At 50.4% G+C, this 27,068-nt stretch overlaps 2 protein-coding genes across 6 annotated transcripts in view; both read left to right on the forward strand.

Annotated features, from left to right (window-relative positions):
- Positions 1 to 1,089, forward strand: part of PM20D1 (peptidase M20 domain containing 1) — a 17,112-nt gene extending 16,023 nt beyond the window's left edge. Inside the window, exon 14 of the mRNA XM_010579337.1 lies at positions 1,013 to 1,089. The gene's annotated coding sequence lies outside the window, so the exon portion shown is untranslated. The remainder of the gene's footprint in view (positions 1 to 1,012) is intronic.
- Positions 1,082 to 25,640, forward strand: SLC41A1 (solute carrier family 41 (magnesium transporter), member 1). Of its 5 annotated transcripts, none has more exons than XM_010579299.1 (13): positions 1,082 to 1,137; positions 3,348 to 3,483; positions 4,636 to 4,961; positions 5,110 to 5,874; positions 11,570 to 11,677; positions 15,859 to 15,930; positions 16,250 to 16,394; positions 16,491 to 16,637; positions 17,415 to 17,562; positions 18,199 to 18,278; positions 19,098 to 19,232; positions 20,257 to 20,405; positions 22,103 to 25,640. In XM_010579299.1, the coding sequence occupies exons 4-13, from the start codon at positions 5,497 to 5,499 to the stop codon at positions 22,286 to 22,288; spliced, it is 1,548 nt and encodes a 515-aa protein (XP_010577601.1). In that variant the 5' UTR covers positions 1,082 to 1,137; positions 3,348 to 3,483; positions 4,636 to 4,961; positions 5,110 to 5,496; the 3' UTR covers positions 22,289 to 25,640. The 5 variants fall into 5 exon arrangements, with proteins under 5 accessions (XP_010577601.1, XP_010577610.1, XP_010577617.1 ...); XM_010579308.1 differs by having other exon boundaries at positions 4,636 to 4,958; XM_010579315.1 differs by having other exon boundaries at positions 4,636 to 4,717.
- Positions 25,641 to 27,068: the final 1,428 nt, after the last annotated feature.

The following is a 27,068-nucleotide window of genomic DNA, read 5'->3' on the forward strand; positions in this document are numbered from 1 at the left end:
AAGTCCTTTTAGTTCATGGCAGTAATCCTCTGCTTGGTAACTGTGCTGACTGTGTGTCAGTGCTGAGGCTCTCTGCATGCTCTCTATTCAGTTACCACAGCTACATAGGTTATTTTTGTATATGTATGTGAATATTGTATGGTGAAGATGATTAGAAAAGGACAGCCGTGGATTACTATCACAGATTGATCCAATGGCCAGAGTAAGGGATATGAACTCCTCCAGAAAGCCCACAGGAGAAAACGTGAACTTTTTTTCCAAATTCTAACTCTTTTGGCTGTACTGCAGCCACTACATCTGATGTGCATATCTAAACTACCTTTAAACTTACTAGCTCACCTACTGGTCTTAGCCTAGCTTCAGTATAGGTCTGAGTTCAGCCTACTTGACAAGCTGTATAAGTACTCAGGAAGAATAATTATTATTTGCCCTGGAGCACTTTTATCCTTCCAAGTCCACTTGGATTTTTAAACGTTGTTACTACAGTACTGCCTAGTTGTATATAGACATCAGAAAAGGTTAATCCAACGTCCTCTTTGGGATTTTGGGAAGTGAGAGGTTCTTCATGGAGTAAGAAATAGGGCAGAGTTAAGAGGTGAATTTAATTTATACTTTTTTTTCATATCAGTCTCTGCTCTGATCAGCCTTGTGGTGTTAGTGCTTTCTTCGGCCTAATTTCTGAATATAAATGAATTCACAGCTTATATCCGGAACAAAGCAGAAATGTAAGGCATGTCCTCAATGCCTCTATGACAGGTGTCCATGCTATCGCTGGGTCAGCAGCTGCTGACACAGGAACCGCTGGCCTTGTGGAGCGCAGGAAGCGAGGACCTTTCAGCTCCTCTCTGCCAGATGCTCTCACATGGCAAAAAGCCCTAGGGATGTACCTGACTGAGGTTGACCTGTGTTTGTTGCAGCAGGCACAGCATGTGGGTGACACGTGAACACAGTTGGGAGCGGTAGTCATTTGGACCTTGGAAAAAAGGATGGTGATGGTTTTGTTTGCTTCCAGGCTGGTAAAACAGAACTTCCGTAGTCTGCATTTCTTCTCCCAGATCAGGACCAGATTAGGGTCAGCTTCTGACATTGTTGCCTGCCCCCATGAACTGCTTTGGTTCTGGACTGACATCTGTAGGGGTAAGTCGTTATCCGTAACCTATTCAGTCTTTGAGTTTGCCTGTTGAGATTCCTGGTTACAAGAAATTAAGAACTAGGTTCCCTCAGAATCCTTGGTCAAAGGCAGCTGGGACTCCATTCAATTCAGATCAGCATTTAGATCTGTGACAGATAGCAGTGGAGCTAGAACAGAGAGCAAATGGACTTCTCGGGACACTATCAGTTCTATGTTAGATGGGTTTTTGAGTGACTTTGGCTGAACCACTTTATTTTGCTGGATTCTTCTGTAAAAGGGGGAAAATCATCCTGTACACATGGTGGCCTCCTGGGCTATTACTGAGTGCTTGCCCAGAGCTGGACAGCTTGGTAGTGCTAAAGTCACGTGGCTGCTGTAAAACACATGGGCACAACATTCCATGATGTAGTGTAGCTCAGTGGTAAACTCTTTCCTTTCCAAGCATTTTGTTGCCTTTGGTACCTGCTACCCTGCAACTGGAAACCCATTTCCTGCCCTTTCATCCTCTGCCTTTCTGATCTCAGCGCGTCAACGTCGCTGGTGAGGATTTTATCTATTTCTGTTTTCTTGTCTCGGGTGGCTTTTGTCTCCGTGCTTCCACTTCCTGAGCGTGCAGCTGGCCGGACTGTTAATCAACAAGGTCACATTTTGGTGCACTTTGTTTTTAGGGGGGTGGGGGAAGAATGGTTGCTGCGGGGGAGATATGGATTTTCCAAGTAAGGAAGGAAAGATGAAGGCAGAAACAGAGCCTTACAGACCAGGTTTATTTGGACAGAGGAAAATGGAGGCTAGGGTTGGAGGCAGGATTTGGAACTCCACTCCCAGCTTGAGTGTGGAACTGTGCTATGGCGTTAGTTAAGACATCATCTCTGTATGTCTCAAGATTTCCTTGATGTCTCTTTGCCGGTGTCACAGCAGGAGGTCCTGAGAATTAGTTACATGACTGCAGATGCTCCTCACCCCTTGAACTACTGGGTTCAAGTAGACTGTGTAGCAGCAGTTACATACAAAACCCAGTGCACTTTGCCAGTTACACAGTGAAAGCAGCACTCTGCTCACCTGCTCCAGAAATTCACCTTTCTTAGTAGAGACACATTTGCAAGGGTTTTTGTGCCTGAAAAATTAGAAGACCTAAGTGGATTTATCTGAGCTATCTTTGTGCTGCTTTATATAATTGTATATCCCGCTCTGCTTCAAATGTGCCAGTCATCCTTTTCTTCCAAAGCAACAAGTATTTCAGGAAAGAAAGCTCCCCATGCTCAATTTTTAATATGAGCAGAAAGAAATGAAGTAGCACAGCCCACATCTTCAGAGGGGACTCAATCACAGTGGGTCTCTTGCTGCCATTGACCACGACTACCTTCCTTTCCTTATTTTAAGAAATGAAGTCACCAGCTCTACTCACACTTGACTCAGTGTATCTGTGGGGGAATGCAGTTCCTGCGCTGCCCTCCCTCTTCCCCTCGCACGCATGCTTGTGTCACAGCGACCGTTATTGGCTCAAGACCTGTCTCCAAGGCATGGGGCTGGGGATCACGTAATCATTCTGGGTAATAACTTGCTGTTGACTGTTTCCTGGGAGGAAAGGAAAAGCAGGAAGGAAAAACAACTGGCCAAAAGTTCCAGTCATGCAAAAAAAGAAAAGAAAAAAAGGAAATAAAAGGAAAATGTGAATCAGAAGAGTTGGTTTCATTCAAGAATACAGAGTTCTACAGAGCAATGAGGCACTGACCTCTGTAGCAGGAGTTACTGCCTTTTATGTTTGTATTTGTTGTGGGACAGTTTGGCGTAAACAGACGTGAAGCGAGTAATGTGACAGTATTCCCGATTTTCTTTGCTGAACTACATCAGCGAAGGCTTTGAGTCTGGCACAGAGGCCTTAAAGCCAGCAGGTACTGCTTGTACCGCATCGGTGCCCCTGGGCCTCGGTCCCAAAATGGTAAGACAACGTACCAAAGCTGCGCTTAATTAATAATTTACAGAGTTAAAATGATGAAAGGCCGCGGGGTTGCTATTTCATAGTTATTTTAAGCTGACCCAAGGGATTGGTACGGCTGGAAGTAGCCTTCTCCTGCGGAGGGGTTTGAGCGTCAGTCCAGCCGCCTTTCCCTGGATAGGGGATATATCCAAACGCCTCTGGGGGTGGGATGGCAGCGCACCCCTGCCCGGCCTGGCCCGGGGAACGCTCTGTGACCTGTGAACCCCCTCTCCCCAGGTGAGGAGAACCAGACCTCGGGGGCACCGCCATGCCCCACCGCCGAGTGGCTCCCCCGGCTCAGCAGAGTGAGAGCGAGCAGGCGGACGGCGGGGAGAAGGAAGCGGGAGCCCTTCCTTCCACTACCGAACCCCAGGTGAGGGTCAGGGGTGCCCCGGGAGCAGGTGAAGCCCCGGGGAGCGCTCCGAGCCCGGCGGAGGGAGAAAAGGAAGGAGACGGGGCGGGATGGCGGCCGCCCCGCCGGCTCCATGTGGGCTCAGCGACACGTGACCGCCCCAGGCCACGCCTCCGCGCTGCGAAGGGGCGGGACCTCCCGGCCCACCCACGGCTGCGTGGGCAGTGAGCTCCTCGCCGGGGCGGGGGCGGGGTCAGGCTTGACGCCACGCTGGCCTGGCCAATGGGGGAGGCGCGCAGAGCGCTGGGCAGGGCCATCATTGGCGGGCGGTGATGTCAGGGCGGTGCGGGGCAGCAGCGCAGCGCGGCGGGGCAGAGCGGAGCGGAGCGGGCAGCGCTGCGAGTGCGCAGCGGTGGTGAGATGCCCGGTGCACCGGGCGGGTGGTGGCCGTGGCGGGATCGTGGGGAGTCCGGGGCCGCAGCAGGGTTTAGCGAGGGACCCGCGACAGACCCCTGCCGCAGGGAGGGGGCCGGCCGGTCGGTCCGGTCGGCCGGGGCATCTCCGCTCTGCTCGGGGCATCTCCGCTCTGCTCGGGGCTCCGGTTCCCCGCGGCCGCTGTCCGCGCCGGCGGGGCCGGGCCTCGGCCGGGTCCGGTCTAGACGTGGTGGCTAGCGGGGCTACGGGAGTACGGGCCGCCCGCTGGCCCCGCGCTCGCCCAGCTCCACGGGGCTGCGGGGCTCTGCGGCACTTCCAGCGCTGCGGCACCGGGAGAGGGGAGGGAGAACCCCGGGCCGCGCTCCGTCCGCAGGCCTCCTGCGGCTCTGCGCTGGGCTCACGGGAGGCAGCGCCGGCTGCCGCGGTTGTAGCCGGTGGCTCCGTGCGGGGCCTCCGGGCAGGGTGCCCTTGTCCTGCGGCTTGGGGGTCCCTCCTGGGCGCTTGCTTCTGGGGCACGGGGAGCAGAGAGCTGCTGTTCCCGAAACGTCCTCTGATACAGCCCCTCCGAAGGGTTGTGAAAGAAGGTTTAAAGAGTCAGGGGATAGTACAGCTAACGGCTGTACGTTGAAGGCCGTACCTTCAGCGTACATTGGATGAAAATACTGTTGAATGAATGAGCCATTACGCTGACTGCTGCAAGACCCAATAGAATGTCTGTTTTTCTCCTGTATATTTCAGGTGAAAGACGAGTTCTTGGAGAGTGACGTTAAATCTAAGGCTGTCTAAATGCCAGCTCCCACCCTACAGCCTGCTCAGCTCAGTAAGTAACCTTAACTGGGAACTTGCTGTTACTTTAAATAAGAACTCTCGTTGCCTCGTGCTGTAAGGTGAGAAATTCTTCTGGAAGAGGAGGACGACAGTGACACTTGGAGCTTGCTGGTATTGCTGGCTCTTTTGGCAGAGAGCACAAAACAGGCTGAAAGAGAGCAAAAGCCCACAGGAGACTTCAGACTCAGATTCTGCAGAGGGACAGTGCCACCGGAGAAAGTGACAAAGCCTTGGTAGTAAGAAGAGCTTTTCTGGATTGTATCACCTCTAAAAGCCAGTCCCTCTCATACCTACTCTCTGCTTCCTCATCCCTTTAAGCTTCTGTGTTATTCAGTGGTCTTTACTTCATCTGTTTTTCTCTCTGCCTTGTGTGCCCCATCACAGCAGTCGTGCTGCTGGAAGAAGACCTGGAGAAAGATGCACTAAACTGTCATACATCAAAGAAGAAAGGCTTGGATCCTGTCTCGGTGGCTGCTGTACCTCACAGTGCTGGAAGTGAGAAGAACTAGAGTGAATTTGCTGTAGTTCCCAGTTCCTGCAGTGTTCCCTGCTAGCCCAGTGGTTGGTGTCCTCTGTTCTTGGACTTTGCTTGATGGGGATCTCTGCTGCAGGAACAGCCTCTGCACTCAAAGGCAGGCGAGCAGGGATAGGAGAGGTTGCCTCTAGATGCCGGAAAGGCCATTTGTATAAGCTCCTGGCAGAAGATCTCTTCTGGAACAGCTGCTGGCTGTAGGCACACTAAGCCAAGGGTCAGGATAGCCTCTCTGCAGCATGTCTTCCAAGTCAGAGCAGAAGGACACCCACCAGGCCAATGGGGCTGTGCTGCCCATTGTGCCTGTGGACTGTCTCACCAGTCCAGACCGGGGGCAGCTGGTGGAGCCCTCAGATTTCCTGGGACCTGATGGTGACACGGTAGAAGTGGTGGTGTTGGAGTCCCGTGCCAATGCTAAAGGGGTGCGAGAAGAAGATGCCCTGCTGGAAAATGGCAGCCAGAGCAATGAAAGTGATGACACCAGCACAGACCGAGGACCTGAGCCAGCCTCGCCCCTCAAGGAGACCTCCTTTTCCATCGGGCTGCAAGTCCTCTTTCCCTTCCTCCTGGCAGGCTTTGGGACAGTTGCTGCTGGAATGGTGCTGGACATTGTGCAGGTAGGACTGATACTTCCCTGGCATAGCACTGGGTTCTGAATCCTGTCTCTGTAGACCATGGCTTGATCCTAAGCCAGGAGGGACTCAAATGCCAAGGCTATTTCAGCAGATAACAACTGTGAGGGGAGGAGACCAGTTACCTCATATGCTGGTTGGGGTAGGGGGAGACAGGGGGAGACCTCAGTGATGTCTGGAGTGAGGGGAGGAGAGGCTGCAGGCACCCCTGCACCGCAGCTGCCCAGCTCTGGCTCAGGAGGAGGTTGCAGCTGGTACACATGCAGCCAAAGCACCTGCCTGGGAACTGAGACCGCTCTGTGCATCACAGCTGGAAATAAAGCACTTCCCTGATGGTGGCTGTAGACATCCCAGCTCCAGTTGCTAGTTCCACAGGTCCTGTGTCCCTTTTCCATCTTCGATGTTTGCTGCACTGTTCCAGCATGCCGGGCTCGTGCCAGCCAGGTCAATGATTCACCTGTCACAGTGTGTACGGGACACTTGCATTGTGGCTCCCTCCAAAGGTTGAAGGCTGGCCGAGTGGCCCCTATGCTGCCTTCTTGTGCTCTTCAAATGGACAGGGGTGACTGGGTTAACAGGGTGGTTCCTCCTGAGCGATGTGTGGAGATGATCCTTAGGAAAGGCCAGCCAGAGAGCTGGCTGTTACCTCTGGATGAAAACTGACGTGTTACCAGACATGATCTCTCATTCGGGCTCTCATAGTATATGACACTGTGGGAACCCAGCAGCCGTGCAGCTTGATTGGGTTTTTATGTGGGAAATGTGACTTTGCAAACCGTGGCTCCTGCGCCGGTCTCTAGCGTGTGTTTTCCAAGCATATGTGTCTCTGGCAGCAGATCAGCTGCTTAACCTCTTCTTCTTTGCTCTGAAAGACAGACTGTGCAGAGTTGTCTTGACGCCCAGCCCAAAACAGTGACTGAGGCACAAAACTCAATCATTTGTGCAGTGTAGGTTTATGAAATTATTTGGATGGAGGAGGCAGCCATTTTGGAGCTGTGGTCAACCAAAAATGCTCTGCTTGAAGCTCCTCTGTTTGCTTAAGTGGGGTAAACAAGCCCTCGCAGTGTTGGCATAGAAAGACTCGAATGCCAGTCACTTGTCTATATTGCTGGCAGTTACGATCATCTCCACCTGAGCTGTGTGCCAATAGGGTAAGTCAGGCTTTTTTTTGTATTTGTGGGTGGTCAAGCAGACACTTCTCTTGCATTCTTGCCCCTAATGGCTACTTCCCTGCATGCCTTTGCACACTGGTCATCCTTACGGTTTCTCTTGATGCAATGTGTTGAGAGAGCTGTGAAGTGACTCAAAACAGGAAAGGCTGGCTGTGCTAAATTAACCCAGGAGAGATTTACTGGAATAATTCTCTTAAAAAGAAAGACATTTCAAGCATGTATCCTTTCGCAAGGTCCCTGTAAACTTGTGTGTGGGTCTTCTGGCAATTTCCCACAGCCAGTGATTTGAACCCAACCTAAAGCCTTTCCCGGAGAAGGAACAGCCCTCCTGCCTGGGGAGGAGTGGGGCAGGAGTGGGATACTGCAGCTAGTGCTGTGTTCTCCTGCCCTTTTTTTTTCCTGTGGCCTTTAGAAATAAAGCTTCATAATTCCTCTGTCCCACAGCAGCTCAGCATGTGGCTATGCAGCTTGTTCTGCCAACTCCTCTAACTCCCTTTAGCCTTGGGATTAAATGAGGCATCTAAATGCTGTAGGGTGGAAAAGTGAGATGGGAAGTGTGTGGTCTCAGCTTGCTTGCCTGCAGAGTCCGGGGAGCTGATCTTGATAACTGGCTTCCCAGCGACTCAAAGCCTTGGATGAAAAGAGGGAAGCATGTGGAGTGGGTAGCTGGTGCACTGGGGCAGACTGGAGTCCCATTGCTTTGGATGCAGCCATGGTTTGCGATGGATGGAGGGCTCCATACACTCAATTTCCTCCGTTTTGGATAAATGGACTAATCAGCCAGCTGTAATTGGTCTCCCCACTGTGAAAACAAGCAGCCCTGGCCTTTGGCCATGCTGTCCCATTAATGCATCCCTATGAATTTGCCTCCTGGGAGGAGAATTTGCCTCTGCTCCCTCTGGGATTGCAAAGGCCTTTGAGCCAGGTGACATGTGAGCATAGCAGCTGCTTTTTTGTGTACAGTAGAGGACTATTGGCACAGTCCCCTCTCCCAGCAGAGCCTTGATTGTTGTTTTCTAGACTTGTCTGCTCCCTGGAGATTCTTTGGATGGGATGGACAGTATTTCATGTGGAGGAGTCTGCTTGTTTCCCCTGCTTGACCACCTCTGGTGTTAGCATCCCTCTGGGGTGGGTCATAGCCAGGGCCAGTGGGGAGTGCCAGCCCTGGAGCTGTAGCTCTCCTGTTAAGACCGCTTGTTCCTTGCCACTTTGGAGGGGCAGTGCTGGGAGAAGTGCAATATGTGAAGCAGCCACACCAAGGCAGTCATAGCTCCAACCTACAGCGCATCCCTCCCCTCTGAGCTGTCATGAATCACCGTCCCGCTATAATCTGAGTGAAACCACGCTGTTACTCATGACTCTTGTAAGCCTTAACTTCGTATGCGGTGACTAAAAATGACAGCAGCTGAGAGGCAGCTGTTATCCTGGAAATATCTGTTGTCTGCAGGTGCAAAGCTTCTGAAAGGCAGCAAGCCTGGAGGAAACTGCAAAACACCACCTGAAGTTTGATGTTTCTTCCAGAACCTCTGGCAGGCTAGAGTCCAATCTTGCCCCTCCAGTGCTGCATGGGAGAGACTGGAGTTCGGTGGCTCTGGTATCTGGGTAGATTTCTGTTCAAACGGACCACAGGCTTAGTAGAAAATGAAGCTGAGATAAGTTAAACCTAGATCGCTTATACTCTCTCTGCTCCCCATCCCCAGAGGGCAGGGAGGAGGTGCTGGAGGTGAAGTGCCTCTCCCTGTAATTCTCTTCCACAGCTCTGCTGAAAGCCAGCTGGGAACCCCCTTGCTCCCCAGTGCAGTGTGTTCCCCTTTGCATGGAGCAGACTGGACAATCTGTGCTGTGTTAGCTTCCCTCCTTGGCCCTGGAAACAGCTTATTTCTGTGCTTCTCAGAGGGGCTGTTACAGGGGGGAAAGGGATTTTTAACAGCTTGATGTCCTGAACTTAAACTCATATTTCCTCTTCTCTTTCCCTTTTTTGTCTTCCCCAAACAGCCTGGCTCAGGTTCTGCCCTTGGAGCCACATCGTGGGCACACGTCTCTGCAGGGAGCTTTCTTCTCTGCAGGAGCCAGGGAGTCCTTCGAGACGTACTAAATGCCTGTAGACCAGTGTTGTATAACATCTTATATTAAGAAAGTTGGCAGGAGCCCATGGGTCCTGCTCTTTGCAGTGAGCAAGCTGCTGATGTCTGCAGAAATCTCCTTGTTTTCCTTCCCCAAAGATGGCTTTTATTCCTTTCTCCAGGAACACCCCTGTCTTGCTCAGGGAGCTGCTTTAGCAGGCTCCAGTTACAGCAGCTTCTGGCACCGGCTTGCAATGCAGCCTCCTTTAAAGGTTAATTTATAAAGCCAGGGTTGGGACAAGGTGAGGGAGAGCTGTGAACTTGTGCTAGCTATTGCCTGATCCTGCTTCTGTGATCTCTGGAGACAGAAAGAGCCAGGAAACTTTTGCACAGCGCTTCCAGCCTGCGGTCTGACTAATGACGATGTTCCTTTCATTAAGTGATTCTGGTGACACCCAGCTTGTCCTGTGGGAAGTGGGAGCATGTTGCTTGCTGATTGAATTCTAGATGCTGCTAAGAGAAGTTGTAGCAAAGGATTCACTGGTACAACAAGCAGCAAAATAATCATAATGCCTGCCTAAAAATAGACTGAGGAGAGCTGAGCTTGCCTGTTCCTAGGCGTGACCTTAAAGGAAGCACAGCCTGATGTGCCACTGTGTCGGATGCAGTATTTCAGACTGATTCTCCCTCCTGCCCTGCTCAGCAGTGAGCACTGAACTAAAATGTGCCCCTGCTCGGAGAGTCATGCAGAGCCGTACCCTTTCAGAGTGCCTCTGGCTGTGGTGGAAAGGTCTTCTAAGTCAGGAGCTCAGTTTAGCTGGGTGCAGGGTGGTTGGAGCAGGGGCTGCAAGGACCGTGGTGGTTTCCTTAGGTGCTGCCTATCACAGCGGCTGGGAAAGGAGTGTTCATTGCATTGGGAGAGTCTGGAAACGGGGTATCCTCAGGAGCCTTGTCCTCGAGCAGAGAGAGGGTTGTGGCTGTGCCTGAAATAGCTGAGCAGCTTTCATCTGTGCATCTGGGAGCTGGAGAGCATGGCTAGCTTGTCTTACCAAGCTGTCAGAAATGTTAAGGGGATTTTTATTGACTGGAAAACAGATTTTTCCCTTTGAGGAAAGATGGTCCCAGTTCATCCATCTCAAGGACTTACCTGCCTCCTGTGATCACAGTTTTCTCTCAAATGTTTTTTCAAGCGAGTGCAGCTTGAATGTGGTATTGCAGAGGACCTGGCAGGAAACTAGAATTTGTTGGCTCTGTGGTGAAGGCAAGCAGCACAAAGGATGGAAAAATAAACAAAAATAACTGAAGTCCTTCCCCACAGGAAGGTATTAGTCATGCAGGTAGAGTGACTTGTATTTGCTGTAAGGTGTTGGCCGATAGTGTTCCTTGTCCTAGAAAGAAATACTGTCCTGTTGGCTAGTTAGCCTGATGGTCTGACGCTGCCAAGGAGAGTGCTGTGAGAGGTGGAGCCTGTTGCAGGTAACACTTGCAGGAAGAAAGCTGCAAGAGCCGTGACTGTTACCATGTTCAGCGCAGCAGCCAGCTGTTGAGAGTGCAATTCCAGCCGTGCTCGGTGTCCTTTAAGCAGTATGGCAGCCAGGCAATATGGGAAGCGGGAGTTATTTTGGACACAGGGCCTTCTTGCAAAACATTCATGAAAATAAAGAATCGGGCAATGAGGTTTGTGTAGATTGCAGGGTTTGTTTTAAATGCGGTTGTAAAGGTTTTTGGGGTGGTTTTGTGTTTTCGTGGAAGCCAACTGTTCTCTTATAAGACTGCTTACCCTGCAATTCCTCTTTGTTTTTTCCTAAATAAACATGGCTGCCTCTTCTGCCTCATGCCCAAGGGAGCTGACTTGTTTGTAGAGCTAGAATAGTTAGTAAATACCTGAGTAATGTAGGTGCCAGGTGAGGGAGGGCAGACATCTCCTCGGTGAGGTAGGGGGGAACAGAGGCCACGGTGGGCTGCTTTTTGGAGCTGGCAGGATCAGGGAGCAGCAATGCCCTGCTCCAAAATGTATTTGTAAGACATACGTGTAGGGAATGGCTCTCAGCTGAGACTGACCGAACTTCAGTACTCGTTTCTGCCAAAAACTTCAAGTATTGGGCAAAGTCTCTTCATCTTTCCCTATTTTGGCCTCTGTATGCATAAACATTTTGTCAGTGGTTAATCTTTGGGGGATTTTTAACTGAAAGTTGCAGGCTGAGATCCGGTTTTTAAGCTCAGCAGGAACATGTGGTCACTACTACATGAATGTCAAAAACAGTAAAATTGCCGCAAAATTCAAAGCGTCGCACCAGAAGGGGAACTGGGTTGTCTCTGCTCAGGGCCACACACTGGCAGTGCCAGGTTGCAAAGGCAGATGAGTAAGTGGCACTCAGTCCAAAGCAAGGGTTTCTAATAGCCATGATTATTTTTTAATGGTCTGTCTTTGTTTTAATCTTACAGCACTGGGACGTATTCAAATATGTGACTGAGGTATTTATCTTAGTACCTGCATTACTGGGCCTGAAGGGGAACCTAGAGATGACTCTGGCATCTCGCCTGTCGACAGCTGTGAGTATCCAGGGAGTTGAGGGAGGGAGCGGGATACCTGGTTTGGGAAGGGGTGGGAAGGCACATGTGTGTGTGTGGTGGCTGGGCAGACAAAAATCTTTCAGTTTGTGACCACAGAAACCGGAGCCTGGAGTTTAGTGTGCTAGGAAGGTGTCTTCATTCCACTGGACTGATCAGATTTGAAGGCTTAATAGTCCTTAAGCTTTGCTGACAGTTCACTTCCTTGTCATAGCTGCTCGTGGGCCTGGAGGCACGGTGTGTGAGCTGGCTTTGGCAGTTTAATGTCTGGAGTGCTTGGATCCAGTTTTCTTCATGAGGAAGCTGGGTGCAAGCATGTCATCAAAGCAGGCTAAAACAAGCCAGGTTCAGAAGAGCTAGGAGATGAGGGTGCCTGGGGAGAATTGTATGGCAAAGGCTAAAACGGAGGGGACCTTGCAATGAGAGCTAGCAGGTGGATTGACAGCCTCTTGAAGTTGATGGAGAGGCATGGCTGGGCATTTCTCTTGCTAGAATTCAGTCCCAATTCCTGTGAAACAGTGAGCTCCCTGTGAGAGACGGGGGCAGGCTCTGTTAGCTCCTAAGAATACTGTGTTAGTCCAGCTGTAAATGAATTGCTTTGTGTTTAAATGTTTCTATAACACAGCAGTCTGTCTCTGTAGCTGAGCAGCGCTGGAGAGAGACTGACATCCTCTCCTAACAGGGACAATAATACTCCGTCCTTCTGAAAAGCATCTTCTGCTCAAGCATGATAGCAAGTGACTGCCTGATGTTTCTGTGTTTCCCATGATGGGAGTACATATAGCTTTGAATCTTATATCTGCAAGGTGCTAGCTGCCTGCTGTCAAGCTTTGAACTCTACTGTCTCTATGCTGTGAATTGCTGGAAGAGAGAGCCCTTGCAGCAAGCAGCCTGGTCTTGGCCTTGACAATGCAAACGAGGTGATGCGCCTTGGCCCAAGAGAGCTCCTCAGGAAGTGCTCACTGAGATGTAGGGATGGAGAACTATTTGCCTGGGTGGTAGCAGCAAGCATAGCTAGTGGAGAGCTGCTGCTTAGCATGCTCCCTTCCTCTCAGCCTTCCTCTCTCTGCAAGAGAAAGCACAGGAGAGTGTTGAAAAGGTCTGTATATATGCTCTCCTGGGTCCTCTCTTGTTCTTCCATCTTGAGCAATGGGGTGATGCCAGCTGTGACTCTTTGCTCCTCAGTAGCTTCTTGTTGGCCTCTGAGGCCCAAGGTTTCTGGTGCATTCCTGAATGGTGGCAGAGCCAGCATCTTGAGCTGCTCATGCAGCCTTTGTCACCAGCAGCGCCTCTTGTCCCTCGTGCAGTAGCTCCCTGTATGTGCCCTAAGGGGTGCTGCTCTCATCCACTGAACCAGTGGCACATGAGCATCGTATTCTGTCGGGTCTGAGGTTGTCCCTGCAATCCCTGGGGAGCAGAAAGGCAAACAGCATTTCCCTGGACTAGCCCTTGGCTTGGCCTCTACACCTCAGCCCCCTGCCTGCCGATTCCTGCCAACTGTGGGGACAGCCTCCTTCCTGGATTCAGCCTTCACTCTTTGTTCTCTGAAGGAGCGGGGCACTGAGCTGCCTGGGGGATGGCCGTGCCAGCCCTACCTGGCAAGAAGTGGGCTGTGGCTGCTTCCCCTCCGTGCTGGTCTCCTCTCCCCAGGCACTGCTGGGGAGGACAAAGCTGCCGGGAGGCTTTGTGCTGCCCCTGGCCCAGCTGTGCTTCGGTGCCAGGGCTTACAGGGGCAGAGCCTGAGCACTGCAGCTTGTGTTGCAGGCTGAGCATTGTTTGCCCCTTCTTTCTGGGAAACAAATCCCTTTGTTTTATTCCCTCTCTATTGTTTGGATCATGTCAGGATCCTTGCTGTCCCAGACACAGGCTGTTCTCCCTCTTGGCCTTTGCCAGCTTGCACTTTCTGAGCATGGGCTTATCGGGGTGAGTGCTTGGCTCTCCGGGACTAAGGCAACACGGCACTTCTCCGTCCTCTTCCCTTATGGAGCTGGCATGGAGCAATGTTGGGGCAGGCTTGGCAGAGAAACGAGACTGTGCAGAAAGTCACAGGAATACAAAAGTTTCCCCTATCTGCTCTGGTGGCTGCAGCAGCATCACAAGGAAACTGGCACAGAGAACGCCCGTCCGGCTCACCTGCGCATCTGTGCCAAGCGGCTGCTGTCCTTGCACCAGCTTGGTATCCTGGTGCCTCCTCCTGCCCCTGAGCTGATGACAGTGGGGTGGCATTAGCCTCGTGGGCCAACACCTAGGCTTTGTTGTCTACTTCCCTGTGCCCTGGGAGGAGAGAAGGCTGTGCTGCCTCTACACGAATCCCCTAGCCTTGCACTCTACCTCCTTGTATCTGTGCATGGTGGGATAGGACGATTTCTTGGGCTTTCCTTCTTTCTTTTTTTTTTTTTTTTTTTTTTTTTTTCTCCTTGCCCTGATTTTCCCTCAGCGTGAGGGACCCACATGCAGGCATGCGGAGGGAGCTCCCCTCTGACCAGGGCTTCACGGTGTGGGTCTCGTGCTCTCTCCACAGGAAAGCAGCCTGGAATGGTTTCTCAGACTGTGGGTTTCTAATTAGTGCTGCATTAAGGCATCTCAGAAATTCCTTTCACAATTAAGAAGGAAAACTCTCCCATTAGTTAAAGGATTAAAATCCTGTTGCCAGTGACTACAGCTAGGTTATGTTAATCCCAACCTAATTGCCATGTGGCTGGAATTTTAAGGTCAGGCTTCACATGGAGCTCAAATTCCTGTGCTGGATGTGCTCAGTGCTACTCCAGTCAACTTTTTGTTGGTTTTTCCCCATTCCTTCCTCCTCTCCACTAAACTGACCAGAATAATTCACTCCAGAGATGGGTGCATCTCAATGCTGGTTGAAAAGAGCTGGCAGTTCTCTCAAGCGCATGCAGTAAGGAAAGCAGAAGGATTAGTTGATCGATGACTTCTTGTGTTTTTTGCGGAGACCAGCAAGGAAACCTGAGAGGAAGAAATTGCTGCTGTATTATTGTGCAGAAGTTTGAGTTTGATGCTGTCAGCCAGTAACTCCAACATGCATTTACCACTTCAGATTGTTTGAGCCTCTCCCTTGTTTCCTCTTCATGTTTATCAGCTTCTAATAATACAAGATTGGATATAAGCTTACACTCTCTGCTTATCCATTATTCCAACTTTCCATAAAGACCTAGAAGGTGCTAGGGAAGAGCAGAACCTCTATGCTCTGCAGTAACCAGCAACCTGCAGTGATTCTGCTGGGTTATTTTGGATTGTATGCCAAGGAATTAAAGCAACTTTCCATCTCTTCTGGTTAGTCTGATTAGCATCTCCCGCAGTTGTAGTGGTGCCAGATGACCCGTGTGCCATGGCTGCTTCCCGCTACTCAGTAGGTCTCCACGTGCCATTAGCCTTGTTTACTCAGCTTTTGACTGAAACAGTAGTTCTTGCTGCCAGCTTCCTCTGCCCGCATGATGCTACTCTGGCCTTGGTCTGTATTGGAGCTGGGGCACAGAGCTGACCTCAGAGTCAGTACACCCCTATTTCCCTCCTGGCTGGCTGACCTGAGGGGCAGCATGACCCAAATGGGCCTGAGCCAGGCTTGGCTTGATCACCAGTGGAGTGAATTCAATGAGTAAATAAGCAGCAGTGCGTGACTCTGCATGGGGACAAAGTATATCTTGTTGCTTTTGCAAGATTTTCATCAGACGTTCTATTGACGTCGATTCCCCTTTACACTCCCTTCAAAACTCCCTCTGTAGTGGGTCTGGCTCCACTCCTGCTGCGTAGGAGGGTGTCAGCCTGTTCCTGCAGCTGGGAAGGAGAAGGTGCTGAAGCTGAAACTGGGAACAGCTTCGGTGTTCTGGAGTACAAGGCCAGAGTAACTGTTGGAAGAAGCACCATAGTTACTTACCCAGGGTGTATGGCCCAAGCAACATTCACAGAACTGCATGTCACGGACTGGGGTGTTACTGCAGAGCTGTGCCCCAGCTGTACACACATACGTGCACACACAGACATGTGCGCCTTTTCTACTGAATTGCTCTCCCATAAGAGCAAGGATTTGAGGTCATTATTCTCTCCTGCTCCTGGCACAAACTTGCATAGCTGGAAGGCAGGAATTGGACTGTTAGCAAGTGCAAAATGCTGTCAGTCTTTAATGATGTTGTGATGTCCTCTTGCAGGCTAATATTGGCCAAATGGATACACCCAAAGAGCTCTGGAGGATGATAACAGGGAACATGGCTCTGATACAGGTAAGAAAAAGCGAAAGGAGAAGAAAGTGGAAATATTGGTAGCTAGTGCAAGCCCAACTGTGACAAGTGTCAGAAGGTTTAAATGCCTGGTTTTTGCTATCAACTGTCAATATTGCATGTTTAACGGGGAGGCAAATGGCACCTTTTTGTCCCAGAGTCATCTTACCATAACGGTTTGCCCTATAGGTTAGGCTTGATGTTTCCCTGCTGGATGCTAATCCACCTGAAATGGTATCCTGGGTGGTGTTTTCCTCTTTCCTCACCCTTGGACCATTTTGCTTTCTAATCCTCTTGGTGACTGTCTAGTTTTTATTTTCAGGTTCAGGCTACTGTGGTTGGCTTCCTGGCCTCGATTGCAGCCGTAGTGTTTGGATGGATCCCAGATGGGCACTTCAGCATTGACCATGCTGTCCTGCTTTGTGCCAGCAGTGTGGCTACTGCTTTCATTGCTTCCCTTGTTCTAGGTGAGAGACAGACCCCGCACACCCTCCATGCAACTCTTCCTAAAATGCTGGGCTCCCCTTGGCCTCATCCTGTTTTCTTCCTCTTTTTGGCTGTAGGCATGATTATGATTGGGGTCATCATCGGATCCAGAAAGATGGGGATCAATCCCGATAATGTCGCCACACCAATTGCTGCCAGCCTGGGGGATCTCATTACTCTGGCTCTGCTTTCAGGAATCAGCTGGGGCTTATACAAAGAGCTGGGTGAGGAGCAACAAAAGGCCTTTGTCTCTCTCTGGTCCTTCTATGTGCTGCTGCGTCTCCCTCTCATTTCACCCTCTTCCTTTACCCTTTCTGTTCTCGGGGTATATAGGATGCCTGGCCTGGAAGCTACCTCAGTTAGTGAGACCTAGTCAGAACTGATAAGGGGAGGAAACGGACGTTCTTACTGCCTTGTAGCTGCAGACAGTCTTGGCAGTGATCTGCATACTTCCTTCTCACCAGGTAAAGTGGTAAGGGAGAGGTTGTCCCCTTCCAAGTGCCAGGGGCTTGACTGTGGCTGAAGCAGTGGGAGAAGGCAGCTTTGGATTTCATCTTTTGTACTGTCAGCACCAGCTGGGGACCCTCAGTGCAGAGAGGCAGCTGTAGACTCTAGACTTCCTCCTCCCTCCCCTCCATCTTCCTTCCCTGGCGGCTGGGATGCAGGGGATGTGACTCAGCCAGGTTCAGCCAAAGGTGAAGCAAGGCTGGGAGGTCTTGCCCAGGAGTGGGAAGTGGGAAGTGGGAATGAGCAGTTGAAACTGAAGAGATCTCGCTCTGATCTGTTGATAAAGCCCCTGTGAGTATACCAGTAGAAGGAAATGCCATGTTCTGCAGAGCTGAGGCTGGTCTGGTCTAGTTTGCCTGCCCTTACTGGAGTTTCTGACTCCAGGGGTGACAGCAGTCTGTAGGCAGGCTTGATGAACTCAGCTGAAGTAGCACCTTGCCTCACTGCAGTGGGATGTGTCCTTGATCTGTTGCCTCTGCTTATTTCCCCCTCAGAGAGCAAAGCCTACGTGAATCCTTTGGTATGCGCCTTCTTCATAGCTCTGCTGCCCATCTGGATCATCATTGCCAAGAAGAATGCAGCAACACGGGAGGTGCTGTACTCTGGCTGGGAGCCAGTCATTATCGCAATGGCCATTAGCAGGTAAGAAGGCACGGAAGAGTTCCTCTCCCCCAAACATAGGCAGACGACGCACCCTTTCCCCCAGCCCTTTCAATCTCTTAGCCCTTGGTAGATTCCAGACCAAGAGAGATCCAAACCTCTTCTGCTTCCATGGTCCGGACTCCCAGGAAACTGGAGGTCATTTTATGTTTTCTAGATTAAGACAATGGGGTTCTAGGTCCCAAGGCAGAGGAGTGATTAAGCCCTTGACTGCTGGAATCCAGGGCCTTAGCAATGTCCCAGCTGCTGCACAGGGAGACTCTGGCATGGCCACAGAGGAAACACAGATCCCGTTTATCAGTCCTCCGCACAGGACCCCTCTCTGCCCTCTGAAGGGCAGGATTGCTTTTGATTATTGCATTGCAGTGCACTGTACATGAGAGGATTTAGTCTTTGATCTTTTCAGCAGCAATGAGAAAAGACCGTGCTAAAACTGTCTTCTGTTATCAAATATTGAGGCTTAAAATCATGTGCAACAACCACAACCATAGGTGCATGTTAATAGGTGTATGTATCACCCTTGGGTGCACACACTGCAGCAGTGAGAACCCTCAGCGCTTTCTCTGAGTATTTGCTAATGAGCTTTCAGCACTGACCTCTTCAATCTTCCCTTTGCAGTGTTGGGGGTTTAATTTTGGACAGAACAGTCTCAGATCCAAACTTTGCTGGGATGGCTGTCTTCACACCCGTTATTAATGGTGAGTTCCTTTCCACTCTGGTATTGCAGCTCCTGGAGACTCTTGGCAAACAGTGGACTTGTCCCGTGTGCTTTATTTCAGGCAGTTTAAGGAGACTTAATTCCCTTTTGGTTGTCGGTGAGACATGGGGGTTTGACTCAAGCTTTATAGCAGTGTGGCTCCCCCTGGTGCCAGCCTTTCACCAGAGGGTCACTGGCCTGGGATGTTCATTATTGCCTAAAAGACATGTTTTCCAGCAAAAACTGTCCTCATTTCCTGATTCCTCCTGGCTGGTGGAAGACCCCCATCTTCCAATATATGTGCCTTGTGGCACCTGGCGATGTAAAGATTTGGATTTGCAACTCAGAGTCGGGAAATCTAATTGCTTCTGGTATAAAGCTTGGACCTCCTTTCTGCCTAATGAACCAGGGAAATGTTTTTTTTATTACTTTTTGCAATAAACAGAGTTAATTCTGAGCCAGTGTATATTGTGCTAGTGGGTTCCACAGTTTCATTATGCCTCATGCAAAAAATAGTTGTTTTAAACTTCCTGTGTCTGTTTTGGTGGCTGACTCATCATTTTTTTGTTTCACGTATTTCTTCCAATGAAAGCTGCAGTAATAGAATTGCATCTATTTTACTAAGGGGCCTAAGGGGAAACCATAGAACGGTGTGCTTTGTCTCAACTCTTTACATCCTGCAAAAGTGGAATTCAGGTCAAAAATAGACTGTCCTACATTATCGCAGCACCTGGCAATTCCAGATCTGCCGGCTGTTGAAAATAGCCCTTTCCTTTAAAGTGTTTGAGACGTCATCTTACTGCTCTCTCCTTATCTGCAGGTGTGGGTGGCAACCTGGTGGCAGTGCAGGCTAGTCGCATCTCCACTTACCTGCACATGAGTGGGATGCCTGGAGAGAGCTCCGAAACAGCCCCTCGCAAGTGCCCCAGCCCTTGCAGCACTTTCTTCAGCTCAGGTAACCAAGTCGGGTGTTGAAATATATTGACTTCTGCCAGCAGCAGCTGCTGCAGTTGCCTGGCTGAACTAGTCTGTGACCATCGCTGGAGCACTGTCATAGGAAATGGTGGCCGAAGTCTGCTCAGAGGCAGCTGTTAGCTCACGGATGTGGCTGGTCCTCTGGCCTGCCCTGCCCTCTAGAGACGGTCAGACCTTTAGTAAAGCCACTGTGTGAGAGGACATAGCCCTGCTGGATGAGGAAAACATGGTGCAGAAGTCCTGTGCCCTGACTGTCTAATACTGTAAATCCTCCACCCTCTAAATCTTTTCCAGATGTGTCCAGGATATTGAAACCTGCCTCGAGGCTGCTCAAGTGTTGCAGCTCTGCTGGGCTTATAGAGCTGCAGTTACAGAAAGCTTCTCACTTACAAAGGCTTCCTAGCAGCTCTTTTATTTGTGGCAGTTGTGTGGCAGAGCACAGCCCAAACTTGCGTTCCAGCACAGAGTGTGGGCAGAGGTTATTACTCTCCAGACTTCCTAGAGAGTCTTGATAGCTGGCAGCCTGGCTCCTGGCCTTCTGGGCCAAGGCTGTCCCTGAAAAGAAAGAAGGGGCAAGAGGTCTCCAATGTGGTGGTGATCTGTTAGAAAACTGATCACCAGACAAAGTTGAGACAGAGCTCTGAGGAAATTCAATGCTCACGGTGAATTCTTGACAGCTCTGTACTGAGCACTGTCAGAGGTGGGACATGAGTCCTTTTGGCAGCTGAGGTCTGAGAACAGCTTTTGCTTTGGGTACAGAATTAAGCTCTCCTACTGAGCTTGGTGCAAAGAGTCCTTGGGTGTCCTGACAGCTGGATCGTTGTTCAGGGTGCTGCCTTCCAGCCTAAATCTGCACTGTGGGGATGAGGGTTCAGTGTGCTTGTCCCTACTTCTGATTTGACCATAGTTGTGCTGCCTTGTCCCCTGGAGCCCAGGAAGGTTGCAGAGTTCCTGTGTGTTCAAGCCTAATCTTAAGCCTGAACTCCATCTTTGTTTCCTTGCAGACGTGAATTCCCGCTCTGCTCGTGTGCTTTTTCTTCTGGTGGTGCCTGGACACTTGGTTTTTCTTTACACCATCAGCTCCATGCAAGGTGGACATACTACGCTCACCCTGATTTTCATAGTCTTCTACATGACAGCTGCGCTTCTCCAGGTAAGCTGGAGCCCTTCCAGGGGCTGTAACCCCTCAGGCTGGAATAAGGGGACGCTGCCATGTCATCTGCAGTGGGGACCTATTCAGCCAGTTAAGTTGTAAAGGCAGTTGCTGAAGGCAGAGCGATAGGCCCTATCCCTAGGTAAGAGATTTATGTGCTGGGGAGAGGTATGCCAGGTAGATTTTATTTGTGAAATGAGCCAGTATCAAACTGCATAACTCTTTTTGTTGATACCTGTACACACAATTTTTGCTTCCTACCATTCTTGGCAAGTTTTTAATCTGTCTTTTGTCTCTCTTAAGTCCTTCTGATAGCAGAAGTGTTTACCTTGTGTGTGTTAATCTATCCTATAAGGTGCTTTAGCAATCTTAAAACTGCTGGTGAAGAAAACAGGATGTGGAATTTGCTGGGACCCCATGCCTTGTGTGGCTTGTCCTGCCCTTTCCCTGCCTCCCCTGCAGGGTAGAGACCCGCCAGCTCTGCAGCGCGGGTCTCCCTGTCTCCTCGCAGGAGCTGTGTGAGCCCGTAGCAATGGCTGTTCTGAGGGTAATGCACAGACCAGGGTATTCATGCTACAGAAATCCAGCGGCCAATTGCAGGAGTCTGGCTGCCTGCATTGGAAGGCACGGAGAGACACTCTGGTTAGGAAGTTTAGTACTAAGCCCAGCTACGCTCCCCCCTGCTCACCCCCTCCGCTTGTGGAAGCTGTCCCTGGTTTCAGTGTCCCCAAAAATCAACAACTGAAGCCAGCGTGAGGAAATGAGTCAGAGCATCCATCAGAGGCAAGAGCAGAGTGCTGTCATCCAGGAGGCTAAATTTAGGTTGTGAACTCCTGCTGGGTGCTTGGGCACTTGGAGGGGGCTTCCGCTCACAGCCACTCTGCAAAGCCACTGCTATGAGCAGCCTGCAGGCTTGGAGCACTGGAGCAAGAGCAGAGGGACCGCCATGTGCTGACTCTTGGGGTCCTGAGCTCTGCTGTGTCCTGAGCAAGACCCTCCCAGCCCCGGAGACACCAGAGGCATTAGCAATAGGCCTGTGGCCGCTTCAAATCTTGTCCCAGATCTAAGGCTTGAGAGGATCCAGTGCAGATTTCTTCTGTCTTCGGGTGCTGATACGAGCCTCTCACTGCATTGAAGCAGTTGGGGAGAACATCACACTCTGGTAGTTTCAGCTGCTGGGCAGTTGCTCTTTTATTTTTGGAAGCCAGGCATTGCTGTCCCTGCCCGAGCATCCTGCGTGTTTCCGAGTCCCCTCTTTGCCCCATATGTCTTCAAGCTTGTTCTGGTTAGATCTGAAAACTGAGATGCAAAATTTAGACTTGTTGGTGTTTGGATGCCAGTGTTCTCCTCCCTTCTAAGCCTAAATTTGACGGTGACATGTGAAGCTAAAGAAGGATAGGGCAGAGGCTGTTAAGGATACAGGGGATTTGGATGCCCAGGGGCCCACTGAAACTCGCCAGGTTCCTCTTTGTGCTGTACTTGTTGCTTTGGGGATGCAGCCCGCATTAAATGCCTGGAGTGCGGCACTCAGCAAGATGGTTCTGACCTCCCACCAGCTCCGTTCCTCGGGATGAGGTTGTGCCTCTCTGAGCCTGACCTGCCCAGCTGCAGTTGCCCCAGCTGATGCCCTATGAAGACTGGGATTGCAGCGGTCAGGGTTTTGTGGCTGATGTGGCTCTTTTCTTCCTGCCTCCCAGGTTCTCATTCTTCTGTACATTGCTGACTGGATGGTGCACTGGATGTGGGGCAGGGACCTCGATCCTGACAACTTCTCCATCCCATACTTGACAGCACTGGGGGACCTGATTGGAACAGGTCTCCTCGCCCTCAGCTTTCACATCCTCTGGCTCATCGGTGACCGGGACTCCGATGTGGGAGACTAGCTCTCCCTGCTGCCTCCCCCTTACAGCTCTCCTCCTCCTCCTCCTTTCATTTTGTTGTTGTTGTTTCTTTTCCTCCACCCTTGCTCATCTTTGCTTTCTCCCGCCACCCTGTCTCTCTTGAGACTTCATCTTTGATACTGGATTCTCATTATTTTCAATGGGAATTTTATGTGGTTTATATTTCAAGCCAAGTTTGTACAGAAAATAAATCTAGTTTTAGGAAGGACAAAATAAGTGTAACGAGACAATCACCAAGTGCAATTTCATAGTAGTTATGTCTGAACCAAGGTTACAGTGAAGATACTAATCAGTCAGATCATGCAGGGAGCCCACCCTGTCCCGGTCACTAGAGGTGAAGGGCTGCTTTTTTCGCTTCATAAGCGTTTTAAATACTGGAGGTAAGGTTCAGATTTATTTTACTGAACAGGCACCTTCTAGCAAAGTACAACCTCATGGATGAGGGCATGGGGTATCTCCTGTCTTCTCTGCCCTGTCGCCCTCCTCCCTTGTGTTTGCTCTCTGAATCCCCCTCCTGTGCCTAGCATCCAAAGCATGCGAGTCTCTGGTAGAGGGATTAGCGAAGATGGCGAGGAAGGGTCCTCTATGCCTCAGCACCCATTCCTGTGTGCACACAAGGAAAGTGAGTGATCTTGGGTTTGAGGACTGCAGAGCCCTGAAATCTGGCCGTGAGCAGGCTGGTCTCTGCTGACAGATTTAGGCTCCCTTTTGCCAACCATCCGGCAGCATCTCAAACTGCAGACTGCTTGTTCTGCCTCTCGTCGTGAACTGAGTTCAGCTACTGCTGCAAGCAAAGGGATACGCTCTGCGCTTTGTCTGAAGAGGCCATGAGCTCTCCCCATCTTTCCTTCTCCCCTTCCACCTGCCCGTGCTCTGCTGGAGGATCTGCTGGAGCCGTCAGGGAAGCTGTGTGCAAGCCTCTCCTTTGTGCTGGTATGGGCACAGCACTATTTTCATGGCAGCATGCTCAGTTCAGTTGATTTTTCTTTCCTGGAGGGGTGGATGGAAAAATAGGTCCTATTTTGCATGTTAAGATTTTCTTTCAGTTGCTGAGTGCTGCTGATGGGTCCATTGCAGCTGGGAAGAAGTCGCCCAATACGTCTCCCAGTTGAGCCTGAGGCATTTCAAACTTGGGAGCGTTAAGCTCTTGGTGTCTTTTAGAAAAGGACATCCATGTTCAGCCACTGGATTTCTCTGTCTGTGTAGGCGCCAGCTGGAAAACAGGTCAGTGGGCACAGACAGATTTCTGAAGTCCTGGTTCTTAGTGCAGCTCTCTGTACAGGACTGTAGCAAAGGAACCTGCTTGCCCTTGAGCAGGCGTGTAAAATCTGGCATCAGGGTTACAGCCCAGCTTGCAAGCGCTGGCCGAGCACCGTGAGTGCAGGGTTCCCTGCTCTGTTTCTTTCCCTTCCGCTTTTTTGTGCTGTTCAGCTTGGCGATGGCCAAGATGCCTTCTCTTCTGCTGCTAGAGTGTGTTGGAAGGACTCTCATGCAGTCTGCAGTGGCATAATGAGAGAAAACCTGTTCTGGCTGTGTGACTAAGGCATTTGTAAATGATCTTCCTGAACGCTGTCAGCACTCAACGCTTTTTAGTTTTCCCATTTGGATATAAATCAATTCAGTAAACTGGGTGGGGTTTGATGTAAGCAGGTCTTATCAACTTGGAAACTTCACCCAGTTACACCAAGTTTTAAATTATGTGCTCAAGCAGACTGCGCTATTAAACAGGCTCTAATGCATGAATATAAATTGAATGCATAAGTGTGCATGGGGGGAAAGCTCTTAACATCTGTCAAGGATGGAGAAAATACAGTATATCCCATGGAGCCTAATTTCAGTGCTGCACTGCGCAAAGCTTGGGGAGCTGCCAGTATCTTCCCAAATGCTGGGGGAATGCCTACAGTATTCAGCATAGTAGCACCTTGCATCCTGGTCCTGAAATGACAGAAGAGCTCTCATTTTAGTTAGCTGTGCAGGCTCGGAGTGCTGCAGTTCTGCCCCTGGTCTGGACACTGCCTGTCCTGCTTATTTGCAGCTCTAGAACATAACCTGAAGGCTGCTGGATTCGTGGTTGTCTGCTTTTCCTCTTGGTTTAAGTGTTTCTCACAGCAGAACACGACCATCCTTGATTGGCCTAATTTCCTCCTTCATGTTAACTTCTGTATTTCTCATACAAACCAATGTTTGTCTTCTCCTTTTGGCTTTCTGTCCCAGCAACGCTGGGCATCTCTGCTCAGCTGGGAAATGGTGCGATGTGGTGCTAGGAATGCTGATCTTCACCTCAAATAAGGCCAGGGTGGGAGATCTGTTTGTTACTCTGGACGATGCCTGAACTAGCTGAGCTCTGCAAAGCCCTGCCTAAGCGCAAACGATTTTGCTTTTAGGTAAGGAGTGATTCGTTAGGAACAGTTCCTGCCACCCCTCAGAAAAGAGAGCTAATGCACCCCTTATGGTCCAAGTCAAGACCAAAGTTAGTCGGGGATCGTGCGCTGTCCCAACCCAGAGACCAGGTTGCAGAGCTGGTCCCTACCCTGGAGAAGAGTGTGTTGGAAAGGAAGGTCAGGATTAGGGAGTGGGAAACCAGTTCTGGAAAGCCACAGGAGCAGATGTATCCAAACCAAACAGCAGTCAGGTTCTTGCCTGCTCAAGGACCTCTCTGAAGCTGTAGAAGAATCCTTTCCTGCTTCAGTGGGTGTATACTGGGTTCTCCTTCTCCTACTGCCTAAGCTGTTCGTAGTGTACAGGAGGTCGAGATGGAATCCTTGCCCGGTCAGGCTGCTCGCTCTCAGACCCTCAGAAGAGCAGGTGATTATATTTTTGAGACGGCTTTCCCCTTTCTCCCTTGCTAATATAAATAACATCAAGCTTGCTTTCCTCTTTCCCATCTTTGCAACATGTCCTTTATGGCTGTAGCTCTGAACCTCATGCTCTCCACCCTAGTGACATGACTTCTCACAGATCTCGTTTGGCCAAAGCTCTGTTCAAGAGAAAAAAAAAAAAAACAGAAAAAAAAAAAAAACAAACCCCAACCTTCACACCCTGCTGTACTGAAGTCTCAGCCCAGGGACTTCTGGAGTATTCTCTGCTGCTCACCTGATTTCTCTGCCTAATGTTGAGGAATACATATGAGACTTCCTTCCATTAACACTTAAGCTTTTATGTATATATATGAGAAACTCTTCTGGTCTTTTAGGTGTCACATCACTATTTAGTTTCCCAAGAAAAGATTCCCCAGAGGAAGAATCTACCGTTTGTGGTCTCCTGTAAAATGAAGAGACCCAGAGGTGATTGAGAGCTGTCGTGCTGCTGGGCTGGTGGCGTCCGTACATTTATATAAGGTCTAAGGTATGGTGGGGGAATAGGTCAGGGAAGAAACTAATTTAAAATTGAAGAATATGGATGGTCAAAAACTTTTCCCACCAGTTGCACTCAAATGCATGCCTACTATACAGCTGACTGCAAATGAAAAATACTGGTTTACTCTTTTTATTAAAGGAAAAAGACTGTCTTAATTATTTATAGTTCCTATAACTGACTTGACAGATGTCAACTTAACTGATAAATTATATTTGGTTAAATAAAGATGACATTTATTTATGTGGACTGTGGTGTCTTTCCTTCAAACACCTCTCTACGTGGTTAAAGGTCTCTCTCTCACATCTTGCTGCTTATTTTAGCTTACGCTGAAACTCTTTTGATGCGCAGTGGAATGAGAGTTAAGAAAATCAAATAAATTGCTGTGCACGAAGCAAACTGTGATTTGTGTAAATGACAGATTAGCAGGTTGGCTTCGGCCGTGCCCTTGCTTGGATCCAGGTAGCTGCGTGGGGGCTCCCAGCAGGAACCGCAGGTGTTTGTTCTCGGCCGCTTGCTGTGTACAGAAGCCCTGCCCTGGCTTACATGTGGCCTCTCTGCCTCTGACTGTTCGTTAAGGTATGCGAAGACAAAAGGGTTCTGCACGCTTTTGGGGGCGTGCTAAGCCCCTGAATTTGCAGGAATTAGTGGCTGTCGAAGGACTCCCACCCTCCCCAGCTGCGGGATTTGCTGTTGTGGGCTGTTTTCCTGTAGGGCTGTGCCTCCTGGCTGCTCGCCCAAACAAGGATCTTGTCGGAGAGTCCTAAAACAAAGCCCCAGCAACGCCAGGGACTGGGGGGCAGCCACCAAGGCCTTGTTGGCTCCAACTTCTCCTCCGGCCCTGGGCCGTGCTACCCAAAGTTGCAGGTGGTTTCCCACACACACTAATATCAGAGTGCTGATGCGCAGGGTGGGTCATTTGATATCTTGGTCTCCAGGGGAATGGGGGGAGGGTTGTGTTTTCCTTTTCTGGTTGGGGAAAAAGAGTGTTGGGGGAAGCTACTGAACACCTAGGACAGAGAGAAACATTTTGGCATTAACTGAAGACCCTGACGGAATCCCCAACAGTGGTGTAGCATTGCTTTAAAAAATATGTATCTACATGTGGGCATGTTGTGGATTCTTTTTATTTGTCTGCTGGTTGCAAAGGGGCAGAGCCCAGGGGTGCGTGGGGCAGGGCCCGGGGGTGCAGAGCACAGGGTGCGGGGGTGCAGAGGTTCATGGGGCAGAGCCCGGGGGTGCACAGGACATGGCCTAGGGATGCATGGGGCAGAGCCCGGGGGTGCAGAAGTGCAGGGCCGAGGGATGCAGGGGTGCATGGGGCAGAGCCCGGGGGTGCAGAGCACAGGGTTCGGGGGTGCAGAGGTTTATGGAGCAGAGCCCAGGGGTGCAGAGCACGGGGTGTGGA

The sequence above is a fragment of the Haliaeetus leucocephalus genome, unplaced genomic scaffold, assembly GCF_000737465.1.
Source record: "Haliaeetus leucocephalus isolate CR32 unplaced genomic scaffold, Haliaeetus_leucocephalus-4.0 Scaffold68, whole genome shotgun sequence".
Classification (NCBI taxonomy): Eukaryota; Metazoa; Chordata; class Aves; order Accipitriformes; family Accipitridae; genus Haliaeetus; species Haliaeetus leucocephalus.

Bases quoted from the DNA above. Each gene is read 5' to 3' on its own strand.
- SLC41A1 (XM_010579283.1), top strand. From the start codon at position 5,497: ATGTCTTCCAAGTCAGAGCAGAAGGACACCCACCAGGCCAATGGGGCT. The intron at 11,678-15,858 runs GTGAGTATCCAG...GTCCTCTTGCAG, and splicing joins CATCTCGCCTGTCGACAGCT to GCTAATATTGGCCAAATGGA. The intron at 16,638-17,414 runs GTGAGGAGCAAC...TTTCCCCCTCAG, and splicing joins GGGCTTATACAAAGAGCTGG to AGAGCAAAGCCTACGTGAAT.